The sequence below is a fragment of the Bos indicus genome, chromosome 4, assembly GCF_029378745.1.
Source record: "Bos indicus isolate NIAB-ARS_2022 breed Sahiwal x Tharparkar chromosome 4, NIAB-ARS_B.indTharparkar_mat_pri_1.0, whole genome shotgun sequence".
NCBI lineage: Eukaryota > Metazoa > Chordata > Mammalia > Artiodactyla > Bovidae > Bos > Bos indicus.
Genome location: NC_091763.1, coordinates 82,736,842 through 82,754,151, shown reverse-complemented (window position 1 = coordinate 82,754,151; position 17,310 = coordinate 82,736,842). Strand labels below are relative to the sequence as shown.

At 40.3% G+C, this 17,310-nt stretch overlaps 1 protein-coding gene across 1 annotated transcript in view; it reads right to left on the bottom strand.

The window, feature by feature from the left end:
* Positions 1 to 17,310, bottom strand: part of AMPH (amphiphysin) — a 212,675-nt gene that overhangs the window by 73,544 nt on the left and 121,821 nt on the right. Inside the window, exons 4-6 of the mRNA XM_070788056.1 lie at positions 14,293 to 14,387; positions 10,618 to 10,713; positions 822 to 929 (exon numbers count right to left, since the gene is read on the bottom strand). Of these exons, the coding sequence (XP_070644157.1) occupies positions 822 to 929; positions 10,618 to 10,713; positions 14,293 to 14,387 (299 nt within the window). The remainder of the gene's footprint in view (positions 1 to 821; positions 930 to 10,617; positions 10,714 to 14,292; positions 14,388 to 17,310) is intronic.

Below are 17,310 nucleotides of genomic sequence, written 5' to 3'. Positions count from 1 at the left end.
ACCTGGGTACGTTCAGTAGAAAGGTGATCCAGGAAGCTGTGTGTGGGAAAATGGGGGAGACAAGACTGGAAGCCTAGAGAGAAGTTTGTATGTGTCTCCAATGAGCTGTCAGTGACTGACATATATGGAGAAATCTCTGGCAATGGGTTCTTTAAAAGAAAATGAACGTCAAGCAATTGTAGCACACATCTGTACTCTCAAGCACAAGTTACGTCTGAGGATTTCACACTTCATTTCCTAGTTGAATCTTCATTCTGTCGTCAAGTATGGACCACAGCAGGTTTCCCAGGTGACGCTAGTGGTCAAGAACCCACCTGCCAATGCAGGAGACATAGAGACGTGGGTATGATCCCCGGGTCGGGAAGATCCCTTGGAGGAGGACGTGGTAACCCACTCCAGCATTCTTGCCTGGAGAATCCCATGGACAGAGGAGCATGGCGGGCTACAGTGTCTCAAAAATTGTTTCAAAAAGTTGGACACGACTGAGCGACTTAGCATGCACACACATGCACACACATGACACACATAAAGAGTGTAAGGACACATTACTTTATATGATCAGGCAGTACTGCTAGGGGTAAACATTTATTATGATGAAAATGTGTGAGTCAGTGCCACCCAAGTGAATTCTACCAAGGACCTGAAAACCCTTAGTGTAACTTACAAAATTATAGACAGCATCCAGCAAGACCCATATTTCAATTTTTAAATTCCGTCCTGATTCCAATCTCCATGAGAAAAGAGAGATTTCATTTCAAAAGCAAAGTTGCTACAGGTCATAGAGTACAGAGACTGGTGACAACAGTGGAATTGGCCCCTACCTTAGAGATGCGACTCTCATCCTTCCTCTTGGAACTCTGCAAAGCTTCCAGATGATGGCGGGCACTGTCATAGTCCACCAGCTTCCGGCTGCGCTTGGCGATACGATTCTGCCAACAGGGAAGCATAAGCACTAAGACAGAGACACAGTCACAGATTCTCTTCTTGACTGCCAAAACACTTTCCTTGTCCAGAGTAGCTGGAGATCGAAGTGAACCTGAATTTCTGTAGACAAATGACTGCTAGAAATCAAACTACTGTCTTCAATCCTTTGTGTGAATATGTGTGTGTGTGTGTGTGTTGTGTGCACATTCAGTCATGTCCATTTATTTGTGATGTCATGGACTGTAGTCTGCCAGGCTCCTCTGTCCATGGAATTTTCCAGGCAAGAATACTGGAGTGGGTTGCCATTTCCTACTCCAGGGCATCTTCCTCAACCAGGGATAGAAACCGAGGCTCTTGCATCTTCTGCATTGGCAGGCAGATTCCTAACCACTAGAGATTTGTGTGACTACTATTAGGTAAATACCTCCCTTCTGATAATAATTAGGACAATCATTAAGATCTGAAGGCAGAATTTGAAGTCAAAGACCAGAGAAATTCCAGAATTGGTGGAGGAAAGCACATCAACCTATACTCTCTATTAGTCTTTATTCTAAACCTTTAAATGTTCCATTTTAAAGACAGTCAAAGACTGTATTAGGATCTGCTTTTATAATTCTAATAGCACTTACACTAACAGCAGTGACATAAATCCTAAGAAACCCTTTTTTCCTAGAAGTGTTTGACAACCCTTTTGTTTGTTAGAAATATCTGAGGAGCTTTAGGAATATATTGATTCCTAGAGACTTTCATTTCTAGTTAGGCTATAGAGAGCTGCAAAGAATGTTACTCCCACACTAACAAGAAAAAAATATCTGGATAGTCTATAAAAACATAAATTGTCTTGACTGTATCAGAAACATAAACTCACAAGCCAATAAAGCCATCTGAATCCCAAAGAGGGATGTGTCCCTGTAGGGAGAGATGAGACACAAAAACCATTTCACCTTTGTCAGGCAAAAGCTGTTGCCAACCCAATACAAGTGGACAAGTTCAGTTCAGTTCAGTTCAGTCACTCAGTCATGTCTAACTCTTTGCAACCCCATGGACTGCAGCATGACAGGCCTCCCTGTCCATCCTGGAGTTGACTCAAACTAATGTCCATTGAGTGTGTGATGCCATCCAACCAACTCATCCTCTGTCATCCCTTTCTCCTCCTGCCTGCAATCTTTCTCACCATCAGGGTCTTTTCAAATGAGTCAGTTCTTCGCATCGGGTGGCCAAAGTATTGGCATTTCAGCTTTAGCATCAGTCCTTCCGGTGAATATTCAGGACTGATTTCCTTTAGGAAGTGGACAAGAGATCAGCTAAAATTTTAACAAATTGTTAAAGATCCACTGGGGGCTAAGGTGTCAGTTTGGAATAATAGCTGGGTGTCCAAGACACAGGGGAGGGACTTCCCAGTGGCTAAGACTCCATGCTGCTAATGCAGGGGGCCCAGGTTCAATCTTTGGTCAGGGAACTAGACCCCACATGCTGCAATTAAGAATTTCACAGGCTGCAGTTAAGAGTTCAAATGCTGCAACCAAAGATTCTGTGTACTGCAACTAAGACCGGCACAGCCAAAAATAAAAAGACATGAGGGTAACTTGCAATTATGAGCAAGCTCTTTCCTAGGGCTTCCAATGGATTCTACCAGAGTTTGGGGAACAAGACACCCCGTTGCAGTGCAGGTGAGAATGAGGTGATCTCTGACTGCCAAGGGGTAGACACAAAGCCCTGCCTATTTCCTAGGTTATTTTTCTATTTACAAAGCAAAAGCTTTATGTCACTTGACGAGGAAACAACAGATCTTCATGTCCAGAGACACCAGGCAGAGATGCTCCATTCTGGGGAAGAAGCAGAAGCAAAACCAAACTAACCCTGGGAAGGGACAGGAATCCCCCAGGTCCATCAGTTCAGTTCAGTTCAATCGCTCAGTTGTGTCCGACTCTTTGTGACCCCATGGACCGCAGCATGCCAGGCCTCCCTGTCCATCACCAACTCCCGGAGTCCACCCAAACCCATGTCCATCAAGTCGGTGATGCCATCCAACCACCTCATCCTCTGTCATCCCCTTTTCCTCCCACCCTCAATCTTTCCCATAATCGGGGTCTTTTGAAATGAGTCAGCTCTTCACATAAGGTGGCCAAAGTATTGGAGGTTCAGCTTCAACAGTAGTCCTTCCAATGAACACCCAGGACTGATCTCCTTTAGGATGGACTGATTGGATCTCCTTGCAGTCCAAGGGACTCTCAAGAGTCTTCTCTAACACCACAGTTCAGAAGCATCAATTCTTTGGCACTCAGCTTTCTTTATAGTCCAACTCTCACCTCCATACATGACCACTGGAAAAACCATAGCCTTGACTAGACGGACTTTTGTTGGCAAAGTAATGCCTCTGCTTTTGAATATGCTATCTAAGTTGGTCATAACTTTCCTTCCAAGGAGTAAACGTCTTTTAATTTCACAGCTGCAATCACCAACTTCAGTGTTTTTGGAGCCCCGAAAAATAAAGTCAGCCACTGTTTCCACTGTTTCCCCATCTATTTCCCATGAAGTGATGGGACCAGATGCCATGATCTTAGTTTTCTGAATGTTGAGCTTTAAGCCAACTTTTTCACTCTCCACTTTCACTTTCATCAAGGGGCTCTTTAGTTCTTCACTTTTTTCCATAAGGGTGATGTTATTTGCATATCTGAGGTTATTGATGTTTCTTCCGGCAATCTTGATTCCAGCTTGTGCTTCTTCCACCCCAGCGTTTCTCATGATGTACTCTGCATAGAAGTTAAATAAGCAGGGCGACAATATACAGCCTTGCCATACTCCTTTTCCTATTTGGAACCAGTCTGTTCTTCCATGTCCAGTTCTAACTGTTGCTTCCTGACCTGCATATAGGTTTCTCAAGAGGCAGGTCAGGTGGTCTGGTATTCCCATCTTTTTCAGAATTTTCCAGTTCACTGTGATACACATAGTCAAAGGCTTTGGCATAGTCAATAAAGCAGAAATAGATGTTTTTCTGGAACTCTTGCTTTTTTGATGATCCAGCAGATGTTTGCAATTTGATCTCTGGTTCCTCTGCCTTTTCTAAAACCAGCTTGAACATCTCAAACTTCACAGTTCACGTGTTGCTGAAGCCTGGCTTGGAGAATTTTAAGCATTACTTTACTAGCGTGTGAGATGAGTGCAATTGTGTGGTAGTTTGAGCATTCTATGGCATTGCCTTTCTTTGGGATTGGAATGAAAATTGACCTTTTCCAGTCCTGTGGCCACTGCTGAGTTTTCCAAATTTGCTGGCATATTGAGTGCAGCACTTTTACAGCATTGTCTTTCAGGATTTGGAATAGCTCAACTGGAATTCCATCACCTCTACTAGCTTTGTTCGTAGTGATGCTTCCTAAGGCCCACTTGACTTCACATTCCAGGATGTCTGGCTCTAGGTGAGTGAGCACACCATCATTATTATCTGGGTCATAAAGATCTTTTTATACATGTATATTCTTATGTATATTCTTGCCACCTCTTCTTGATATCTTCTGCTTCTGTTAGGTCCCTACCATTTCTGTCCTTTATTGAGCCCATCTTTGCATGAAATGTTCCCTCGGTATCTCTAATTTTCCTGAAGAGATCTCTAGTCTTTCCCATACTATTGATTCCCCGAGTTCATAGGATATATTAAAAAATAATTGCAATAAACAGAAGGGTGGGAGGAAAAAAACATCTCAACCCATAGGGGAGGAACATAAAACATTCTTTGGGGACTTCCCTGGTGGTTTATTGACTAAAACTTGGGATTCCCAATGCCGGGGACTTGCGTTCAATCCCTGGATCCCACATGCCACTACTAGGAGTTTGCATGCCACAACAAAGATTGAAGATTCCACGTGCCACAGCTGGGATCCTGCACAGCCAAATAAATAAAGAAAGAAATATTTTAAAAATAAAAACTTCTTGGACCTAAGATCTGACTTCTATAACAAGAAGAGGTTTGATCCCACCTGGACAGGGGCAGCAAACTCCTGCTTAGACCAATCACAAATGTGAAACTGGCTCTGCCTAAGACAGACCAGAAAAGGATAACATAAGCAGCCCTGCCCCACTCCAAGTCCACCACTGAATAACAAGAAATTGCTGCTTACCACTGGAGGAAGGATAAATGTATGGGTTTAAAGCCCCTCTGCAATACAGGCACACAAGGACTCCTGAAATCTGATGGGGAACAGGAACTCTCTGGCATGCAAGGACCCACCCAATGTGGGTCAAAGATGCAAAAACTGGACTTGACCTCAAGAGTCTGAAAATATTATAGATGTTAGTCTATACGCTCAAGGCATTAGCAGCTCTGTTCTGGAGGAATCTGAAAGCGATGGTGCACTGAAAGTAACAATAGCAACAATGAAACTCAAATCCAGCTCAAGCTGCAATTAGCTCTTACATTAACAGCTTGCCAACAAAGAATGCCCACTTCCAGGCATAAATATCATTTCAGTCTTCATTCTCCCATACATGGAGTCTGGCATTCAATCAAAGATTTTGAAACACATACATAAAAAAAAACAAAAACAAAAAAGGCCCATGAGAAAGCACAAAGCAATCAACAGAAACAAACCCAAACATGACCCAAACGTTGGAAGTATCAATCAGTAATTTTAAAATAACTATGACTAATATGTTAAAGTATCTAGTTGGAAAATTAGACAAAATACATAAACAGGTAATTTCAGCAGATACATGAAAACCGTCAAATGAAAATCAAATGGAAATGCTAAAGACAAAAAAAAATTTATATATCAGAGAGGATACATCTGTTCACTAGACATAAAAGAGTTGAGGAAATAAACTGTACAGTTGAAGCTAATTCAAGAGAAATTATTCTCTTTAAACCACAAGGAGAAAAAAAAACAAAACAGAATCAACCACAAAAGGCCTCTAATACAATATCAAATAGTCTAACATAGTGTAAATTGGACTTCTCAGAAAGAGATGAGAACAAGAGTCAGAAGAAACATTTGAAGAAATAATGGCTGACAACTTTATGAAATAAGGGAGCCATCAAAATTCAGTTCCAAGAAACTCAGAATCCAAAAAGAGAAAGATACCAAACAAGACACAGCCAGCTATATCATAGCCAAACTGCTAAAAATCAAGAATAAAGAAAAACAGCAAATACAAAGGTAAGAATTACAGAAGACTGATTTTCAGAAACTGTGCAAGCTAGAATACAATGGAGTGGTATCTTTTAAGCACTGAAAAATAAAAATCAACAGAGATCTTAGAATTCTATGCCAAGTGAAAATACCTCCCAAAAGTAAAGATGAAATAAAGATTTTTTTTTAAGACAAACAACATTTGGGGGAACTCACTGCCACATAAGAATTGCAATACCAAGTGGAGCTGTCAAAGAAATGAGTATCAGAAATAATTAAAAAAAAAAAAAACAGGCATATAAGATTTTGTGTTTTTTTTTTAAATTTTTGACTTTAAAATTAGTTTTTCTTAATACTTATTTCTTTATTTATGGCTGCGTCCGGTCTTAGCTGTGGCATGCAGGATTTTCACTGTGGCATGTGGGAGCGTGTGGGCTGTGCAGTTTGCAAAGCGCGGACTTAGTTGCCTCGTGCTATGTGGGATCTTAGTTCCCAGAACAGGAATTGAACCTGCATCTCCGGCATTGAAAGGTGGGTTCTTAACCACTGGACCACCAGAGCAGTCCCATCTCCTTATATTTTGAACCTTTGTGCCCTCACTTGCCTCACTCATTCCCTGCTCCTAACTCTGGGTTAGTACTCTTCTAGCAGTGCCCAGGTTTCTGTGACAGACTCTGTCGTCCAGATACTGTCTGTCCTGCTGTGCTCCTCCTCCACGCTCCCTGAAGGAGAGGTGACAGGCACCGTGAGGCAGTTACTCTCATTTAGATACTTTCAATCCCTTTCACTTGACTCTGCACAGACCACTTCCAACTGGTGTTACCGAAAAATTTGGCTGATATACCACATTCACTTAAAATATGCCATGAATTAGTCCAGGCAGAGCAGAGAGAAGTGTCTGATAAGGTGACAAAGCTCATTATTTTTAGCAAATATCTGTTACCTCCCAGGAAGCACTGACCCTCGAGGCAGTGGCCTTGTGTGACGCTATGGAAACTCTTACAAAACTCTGTTTGTGGACTTGGGTGGGGTGGGAGTGAGGAGTTTCCTTTAATATCTTCCAAGAAGCAAACCTGGATTCTTTGAAGACAAATTTGATTTTTGAAAAGCGTTAAAATTCAATTACTTCCAAGCCTGGGAAGGTACACTGGATCATCTTATTTTTTGTTCACAAACAAGAAGTGAAGTAAATAATGTGAGTCATTTTCTTGTGTAACTGACAAGTCAATTACAGAGTTCAGCTTACTGTGGTAGAAGTTATTATTTTGAAGGCCATCACTCATTTTGATGCACATATTTTTGTGTTTGAAGAGCCAATCTTATTTCCTTACCTATTTGATATTTGGAAAACCTCATCTCCTAAGTAAGGGTAGAGTTAATACACCACAGCTTTTACAAAGAAAATGATACAATTCTAATTTAACCATCCAATAGTAAGTTTTATTAAATAAATTTACTAGCTTAATAGTAAATGGTTTTTGTCTTTTTAAAAAGATTGCTTTTTATGCTGACCATTTTTTTTAAGTCTTTATTGAACATGTTACAATATTCCTCCTATTTTTTGTTTTGTTCTGGTGACAAGGCATGTGGGGATCGTAGCTCCCTGACCAGGGATTGAACCTGTACCCCTGCATTGGAAAGTGAAGTGTTAACCACTAAACCACCAGGGAAGTCCCAATAAATAGTTGAACTAAGTGGTTTATTTAAAAGTACTTCAGATTTCCCACTATGAATTGACCTTCTGCAGCAAAGAAAATAATTTACTGAAATTTTTAAAATTTCAACAATACTCCCAATTCGGCATTCATTTTGGCCCCCCGCTCTAGATATATGCTTAGCGGCTCAGGCGTGGCTGCCAAGATAAACTCTAAACTGCATTTTACAGTAACAGCTCACAGCTGTAAGCCTGCCTGGGTTAGTGACAAGCTGGCTCTTATTACAACACTGATGTTAGATGTCTGTGCTGTATAAAAAACTGTAACACCAGGTGCCCTGCCAATCACAGTTGGAAAAGTCAAACATCATCCCCTCATAACTGGTACTTCATAGTCTTTGCTGATGGGTTGCAGTAAATATTTGGAAATCTGCCTGAGGTTACACACAGCTTGTTGATATTAACAAGAGTCAAGGAGGTTAACTGTGTCCCAAGCTTTGAAAATTCTCCACTGTATTTTTAATCATAAGCCCCTTTTCATCAATATCCCATTCATTATATAAAAACTCAACACTCACTTTATGAAACGATGGAGTCTATATCCACTTCTAACTTCCAGCCACTGGGTAAATGCATACTTCCATGTATTTTCATAAAAGATAAGTCTTTCAATCACTAGAAGCAGCTGTCCCACCTACTCTCCAACTCCAAATTTTCTCTTTTCCAAGATAAACACTGCTGTTCCCTTCACTGTTCATCATATGAAATGCTTTTGCAATCCTCTATCTTGGTTGAAACCCTATGTGTATGCTCTAATAGTCTAAACATGACTTCACAAAAACAGAGAGAGAGATTATGTAGGTTCTTTTCATGATGCAGGTAAAACCATGAAATATATTTCATTTATCTTCAGGGCATGCAGCTGGAAAAATGATTCCAGATCTCTCTTATAAAGATGTTTCAGTAAGTGGAGGATCATTTTTATGCTTGCCCCTCCACCACATGGACCCTAGGAAAAGTAAAAATCCCACTGAGTGTTTCAACAAACTGAAAACATAAACCGAAATAATCCATCAGGAGTTTATTTTAATCTATGTTTCAACATTAATTCTGTGTCTATTTGTCTTCTGTAATTTTACACCACTCCTAAAGAGAATGGCTAATTTCCAAATAACTTGCTGGGAAGTACCATAGCAAATAACAAATAATAAATGCTTCACACTTCTTTTGATGGCATTAAGTTTTGATCCTGAAAGAAACCCAACAACTTTTCAAATGTGTTCTTCTGTAGGCAATCACAATTTTCATTTGCTTATTAAAGTCATACTATCAAATATTATCTGAATAATTTAGACAAGTTGTGAAGTTCTTTGAAATTTTCCAATAGGAAGACAAACTTTTCTTTTACCTCCTTCTGACTTATTGGAAATTGATTTTCATGAAGATTAATTACCATCCAATAAACAATATTCTAAAGTGTGATGATAATTCTGAGAATCTTTGCTTCATAAACGCTGCAAATTCCAATACAAAATGTCAATGCCTATCAAAGTATCTGAAGATGTCTCAAAATGCACTCTCTGTGTACAAAATTTTAAAATTTATTAAAAAACTTTTTAATTCTCAGAAAATTTTAAAAACTGACTTAAAATCTTTTCATTAGGATGTAGTTATATAATGACTGAATAAATTGTTCTGCTGCCTATGATGATAACATCACTGAGAATTGATACCTAGATTTGTTCTCCAGGATATTTTGCCAACAAGGCTAATGTATCTAGTCTGACTCACTTAGGTTCTTGTCTGGTGCCTCTGGCTTCCCCAAAACACACTGAAGTATTAGCCAACTAGCATTAGGCATTCTGTGCAGGGCCAAGGAAATGAACATCATTGATTTCGGCCAAGAAGTTTCACTATGTTTCATGGCCAAAGCCAGTTCACACTACTGCAGGTATTTTCCTGGTGTTTGGCAATGTCTATAAAGGTTAGGCAACCATGCCTGGAATTCTGTTCTACAGACTGTGAGCTAATAAATGGGTATTGTTGTAAGCTTCTAAAAAAAAAAAAAAAAAAAGACCAGGTTAAAATGGAACTTTACATCAAAGGTCACCTACTAAGATACTGCAAATACCCATGGATGGTGGTTTACGGCTCCTTGATCTACAGGAAAGGCAGCATGTGGCTGTCTTACCTTGAAGTCCTCTTTCAGCTGGGAAAACAACTGGAGGGTTGATCTATCAAAGCTACCATTTGCTATCTACAAGCCTGATGGCTTAAAAACCATCTTTACCTTGAGAGTCAATTCTGAAACTGTGATATTCAATCCTTCATTTGTGTATTTCCCTTTCAATGAATCCAACTGTTAAATAAGACAAATGTTTTAGACAGGATATTTTTAGATCCAGATGCAAATGTATTTGAAATGCTTACATCTTAAGAATGTGCAGGTGTGCTATGAACATATACAAAATACAGAACAAAGATCAGATTTTGCTTTCACATTTGCCATGAAGTTTCTCCTTTCCTCGTGACCTTGTTTATCCTAATGGAAATTCTTGTCAAGTCCCATATAATAAAAAGGTTTGAACATAGACTGAAATTATTTAGTAGCTCTGATTTATGATCAGGTGTATATATATATATATATATATATATATATAGGATTAAAAAGAATTCTATAGAGAAATAAAAGATGAAGCAGTTCATTAAAGGGGAAAATCTTATTTCTGTAACTATATTTCATTTTATACTGATAGGAACAGAATAAAAATCCCACACTTAAATAGGCACAAAGTTTCTGTCTTTGATGTAAGCCTGAGGACTTTTAACTTATCTCTTATCCACTTATCTCTTGCCCATTTTTAATAAGTACATGCACCATTAAATTCTTCCCTTTGTAGACACAGAATAAAATACCTTTATGTCGGGAAATTGGCCCAGATAGGTGTCCAGTGTCAGCAAGGACCCATCCACTAATTTCTGATGGAAGTCTTCCCACAGCACATCACATTTCTGAAAGAAAAAAGGAAATAAAGAGATGAATGCAGAATTATTTTAACTGGATACCTTTCACCAACTTCTAAAAAGCCTGAAACTATAAAATCAGATAAGTACTAGTTCCTTGGATAGTAAATGGTAGAAGGAATGTGGATTATTTAAAAATACCTTAATTTGGCTACCATTTCTAAATTTACAATACTGAATATATAGGTTACCTAAGGGCTCAGCTCATTTAAAAATGCATTTCTGCTTCTGAATTAATAAAGAATGTATTCAACAGAAACTTCAAAAGGCTCCTGGTGTTGGTGGTTTAGTCACTAAGTTGTGTCCGACTCTTGGCAACCCCATGGACTGTAGCCTGCCAGGCCTTTCTGTCCAAGGGATTTTCCAGGCAAGAATACTGGAGTGGGTTTCCATTTCCCTCTCCATCAGAAGGCCCCTTATAAATCCTTATAAATGGATTTTGGGGCTAAGAGTCTGAAGAAATCCAGTAAAACAGCTTGCTTCTGAAGCAGTCCATGAAATTAGAAGCCACTCCATACAAACAACAAACCATTGCTGAAGCTTCCACACAGACAGCAGAAAACTTATAGTTACACTGGAAAGGGCCCTCCCATGCATGGAGTACCAGTTATGATAAACATAGTGACTATCAGATATTATGACTGTTATGACTACTACTGTCACTCTGTCAAGTTATAGTTGCTCAGATACATCCAACTCTTTGTGACTGCAGGCACTAAAGCCTGCCAGGTTCCTCTGCCCATGGAATGCCCCAGCCAAGAATACTGGAGTGGGTTGCCAGGCCCTTCTCCAGGGGATCTTTCCAACCCACGGATCTAACCTGGGTCTCCTACATTTCAGGCAGATTCTTTACCATCTGAGCCACCAAAGAAGCCCAAAAGTGAAAGTATTAGTTGCTCAGTTGTGTCTGACTCTGCAACCCATGGACATCAAGGCAGCTGGTTAAACACTTTACTTGTCTGTGTGTGTGTGTGTGTGATTTAATTCTCACAATATTCTTTTTTATTATTATTTTATTTTTAAACTTTACAATATTGTACTGGTTTTGCCATATATCAACATGAATCCGCCACAGGTATACACGTGTTTCCCATCCTGAACCCTCCTCCCTCCTCCCTCCCTGTACCATCCCTCTGGGTCGTCCCAGTGCACCAGCCCCAAGCCTCCAGTATCATGCATCGAACCTGGACTGGTGACTTGTTTCATATACGATATTATACATGTTTCAATGCCATTCAATATTCTTATGAGGAAAAGTCTTCCTGTTATCTTTATGTAGAAGAGAATGCTGAAGCCCAGAGATGATATACAACCTGGCCTAGGTCATGTAGCTGGTAAATGACAGAGTCTGGGTTCAACGCTTGAATGTGAAGCCCACGATCTGTCTCTGACACCAGGCTGCCTCACCAGCACAGGGTTCATATCCCAGCTTTGTGACTTTAGAATGAGTTTCAGCTTACCCAATCAAGGGAACTGACAACATAAAGTGCCTCACAGAATCCCAAGCACATAGCAAGTGTGTAAGAACATCACTCCATATTCTTCCCATCACTACATTTGGGGTCTCCTGACACGATCTACCCTTTCTTTCTCCTTAGTAACACAACCTCCAGTTTCTGCCAGGCACATGGCCTCCTAGGACACAGACCACATTTATCAGTCTCCACTGCAAGCTACTGTAGCCATGAGACTAATTCTGCCAACAGGAGGGACTTGAAGGCAACGTCCTTAAAGGGAGGTTTGTCCTCCACGCTTCTTCCTTCCTGTTACTGGAAGACAGAAATGAGTGCTGATAGCCAGAGCCAGACAGTCACTTGAAAGCAGAGATGACATCAGGGATGCAAAGATGGGCCCCTGATGGTCGTGGGTTCCCCCACCACACATGGGCTGCCAACCTTCAATGTCCATTATGGGAGAGAAGTTTCTGTCTTGATGAAACCACTTTTTAATGGTTGATTTGCTTCTTTTTCTTTTTCACCCTTTAAAACCCAGTTCTAACTGTTATAGATCCTTATTCAAGAATTTTATGCAGCCCCAAAATTTAAATCCATTATACAAAAAGGCTTATATTCTATCTGAGCAGACCCTCTGAACATGCGGTGTCAGGTGCTTCAGCTTCAAAAGAGCTCATATTTGGGTCAGCAACTGAAGATTCCCAAAATTCTGGAAGCCACAAGGACCAAGGTAGGATATCAGCTGTTTCCTTAGGAATAAAGGTCAAGATCGTGGCATTTGCCACACAGAGAATCGTAACACAGTGTTCGGAAAAGCCATTTATGCAAGCTTCTATCATTCCCTTAAAAAGTCTTCTTTTCATGATGAATTTTAAATGTTACACCTCTAATCAGAAATTTACAAAATGAGGTAAGCCTTTAAAACATGCTGTTGAAACAGTGTCTTTATATTTAAGAAATATGAGAAGATGTAATTACTCAAAACAGCATTGAAAAATGGTGTGTGGAGGCTGATTTTGCCCAATTCACATCCTGAAAGGTTTCAAAAGAAGTTAACAGAGCTAACAAGAGCCTTATTCATTAAAAAACTAATCTCTGTTTCTATCACAGTCATAACAAGATTATGATTTGTGATCAATATGGGAGTGTCAGAATTTTCAGGGAGCAACCCAGATGAGTTGTTAACCCATCTTTCCAAAGGCTGCATAGATGGTCAGCATGTCACCTACCAGACCTTCCCCTGGGTTGTGGAGGCCACATCTCTTAGGTCTTCCATGCCTCATGAGAAGCAACAAGCTCCCGTGAAGTGGGCATGACAAACAACCACTCTTTGTTTTAACAAAGAACTTGGTCATGAGAAAACTCCCGACAGCAGGATTCCTAACATCTGTAACAATCACATGAACTGTGCACTAGGTCGAGAGTGTGAGTACACAGGCTTTCAGTGTGTTATTAGGAGGTAAAATTAACACTCTCACTTTGCAGATGAGGAAACTGAAGCCAAAGAAGGTTGAAGAACTCACCCAGTGTCACATCCCATCCTGCCTTCCTCAAAGCAACAGTAACTACTTTCTTGCTTTCCAGAGCCAGACAGCCCTGGGCTAGACTGCATTTTAAGTGTTAAGACATGTCTTGGGATAAAGTATTTCATGAATTAAATTTCTACTGGCAAGGTCTGTCCTTAGCCCTGCAGACTGGCGAATGGACCAGCTGGTGGTAAACTGAAACAGATCCTCTTCTCAGCTCCTGTACCTGCTTTCAAGGAGGGATGGGGAAGTAGGGGCAGTACATAAAATCATGTCATGAGCCAATTCTCCTGCTGAAATGGGCTAAGAAGTGTAGTAAGGAACAGAAAAGTGCTACTCTTATGTTGAAGAAAAACAGTCTAAAACTCCCTGCTTTCTACCCAAGTGGTTTTATCATCATGTTCACTCCTCACTATGAGTTTGGATCAATCTGGATGGCGGAACTGCACAGTGCCTTCTGGGTACATGGTGTCCCCTCCTGATTAGGGCCATGAAGTGCTGAGAGGGGATAAGTTGAGTGAGTAGGACATGGTGGGACCCGCAGGGAAGCCATGCTGGGCCTCCCGAGCGCTGTGACCGGCTCTCACCTCGCCAACCATTTTCACATCTTCACGCCCATACCAGTCAGGCTCATAGACTTCATGCAGTGACTCGGTAAGCTTCATGGAAGCCTCTTGCATGCCTAGCGTTGGAGAGAAACAATTCCTGTTAGAGAGAGGTGGGTGAAAAGTCTCTTCCTCCTTCCCCTACTTTTCTAAGTGAGAGGGAAAATCTTGAACACTTGCTAAATGTTTAAGGAAAAACTGGGCAAGTACAGCTGCTATTTGCATTTGTAGTCACGTCTTTCCTGATTCTGATTACAGCATGCACCTTCTTGTATTTACAATAACAGTGACAGATACAGGATCTTAAAAAAATAAATGAATAAACAAGGCATTCTATTCTGAAAACAATAAGTCCTACTAGGCTTGCTGTCACTTGTTAAATGATGTGAAACCACAAATGTACAGGCCACCTAGAGCTCTTCTCTATAAAATGACAGAGTCCTAGAAATTAATCCCAAATGAATTTGAATATTAGAAATAAAGCTTTTTTTTTTTTTTTTTTTTGAAGCAGACAGAAGCACCATCAACAGGATTTTGGGGCATAATATTTGAACTGTTTTAAGGGGCCTAAATTAAAAAAAAATTCTTTTTCCAATATCAAAAGCTATATATACAGTTTTAAGTTAGAAGCCTCAGAGAACTTCAAGTTCTTCAGTCTATGGGTCAGAATTTTAATTATTGGTATAATTTGGTATGTTGCAAAAATATGGTTTATTAACAATAGTAAAGATATAAAGTTTCCCAGTGCAGCATGGTGATATAAAGTGTCACTAAGTCTGTTTCAATCTCCCCTCTGCCCCTCCTTCAAAACATGAGGGTAAAGTGTGGACTACAGTGGAGACCACTCAGGGCTGGGAACAGAACAAGGAGGAGTCTTGGCTGGTGACTTGGAGAAGTGCCACTTTGGCACCAGACTGTCCCTCGTAGCTAGAAGGTGAGACCTGGCTAAGTTGGTGCCTTGGCCTTTGTCACTAGGAGAAATGAAATGAGGCTGGATAGAAGGAGAGGAGAGAAAAACCAGAGTGCCATCATCAGAAATAAAAGACACATCTCATAAACTCAATGGCAGTGAATCAAAGAGGGAAAGTTTTTTGTTAAACTGAAAGCTGCAACACTCTAAATTCAACCATGTGTTTGTTGGATTTAAAGCAGTCAGTTTTGGGTTCAACCGTGAGAGAAAAAAAGCCAAAATAGAAGGCGTCTGAGGAGTCTGAGGTTTTTGAGCACAAGCTGCCCATTCTCCTTGCTTGGTGCTTGTAATAAATTTTTTTCTGCTCCAGAAAATGAAAAATAAGATGTATGACATGATCAAAGTATATCCTCAAACAATATGTACAAGAGTCACACAATGGAAAATTATTCAGCAGCACAAAATAATGAAATAATGCAATTTGCAGCAACATGGAATGACCTAGAGATGATCACACTAAGTGAAGTAAGTCAGAGAAAGACAAATATATGATATCACTTATATGTGGAATCTAAAAAAAATGATACAAGTGAATTTATTTACAAAACAGAAACAGACTCACAGACTTAGAATACAAACCTATGGTTATCAAAGGGGAAAGGCAGGGGAGGGATAAATTAGGAGTGTGTGACTAACATATACATACTACTTCACATAAATCGATGACCAACAAGATCCTACTATATAGCACAGTTAAATATATTAATATCTTGTAATAATCTATAATGGAAAAGACTATTAAGAAGTGTGTGTATATATACACACATATATGTGTATATACATATAACTGAATCACTTTACTGTATACCTGAAACAACAACATTGTAATCAAATATATTTCAATAAATTATTTAAGAAGTAAAATAAAATATTAATTCCACCCCCCAAAAAAGAGTCAACATCTAATCTGGTATTTCACAATACTTTTCCTCTCTCTAGAGGGGCTTCCCTGATAGCTCATTTTGTAAAGAATCTTCCTGCAATGAAAAAGACCCCAGTTCAATCCCTAAGTTGGGAAGATGCACTTGAGAAGGGATAGGCTACCCATTCCAGTATTCTTGGGCTTCCCTGGCGGCTCAGCTGGTAAAGAATCCTCCTGCAATGTGGGAGACCTGGGTTTGATCCCTGGGTTGGGAAGATCCCCTGGAGAAGGGGATCCAGTATTCTGGCCTGGAGAATTCCATGGACTGTATAGTCCATGGGGTCACAAAGAGTCAGACACAACTGAGTGACTTTCACTTCACTTCACTTCAGGGGACAGACAGTCCCCCTTGTTTTCCCCTGGTAAGATGCAGATACCTATTTGGTTTTTGCACACGGAAAGTATGAACGTGTTTCGTAGCCACATGACGTGTGAAAGCCTATGACCCTCTCTCCATAAAGGGCACATCACTGAACATGTTTAAGGACGCCCTTTACCACGAGGAGTACAAACAACCCACACCAGCTGAAATGACTTGACAACCACAAGATGAAGCCCAGCAGGGTGCTGTGGGAAAGCAGTGATGACTCAGTTCTCTGGGGACACTGATGAACCAGTCTTATAGGTGTAGAGACAGGCAAGCGTTGCATTGTGTGTGTGCTTCATCATGTCCAGCTCTTTGTGACCCTTTGGACTGTAGCCTGCCAGGCTCCTCTGTCCACTGGATTTCCAAGCAAGAATACTGGAGTTAGCTCCCAATTACTCCTCCTGGGAATCTTCCCAACCCAGGTATCAAACCCATGTCTCTTGTGTCTCCTACATTGCAGGTAGATCCTTTTCCCACTGAGCCACAAAAAGTAATGCAAAAACTTCATCCATCCTCTAGCACTCTGAGTCCAAGCAAGGAAGAATCTTTCTCTTGTGATGTGGTCTTCACATGCAGTTACCGCTGACCATATGTGGCAGGAATATTTATCTTGAATGTCCATGTTTAACCCTAACCCTAAGCAAACTAATACTAAGAAATGCACCCATCAAATTCATACCAAAAGTGCATCACTAGTTAGAACTCTATCATTCAGATGGCAAAAGGCTTCTAAAGTTTTTT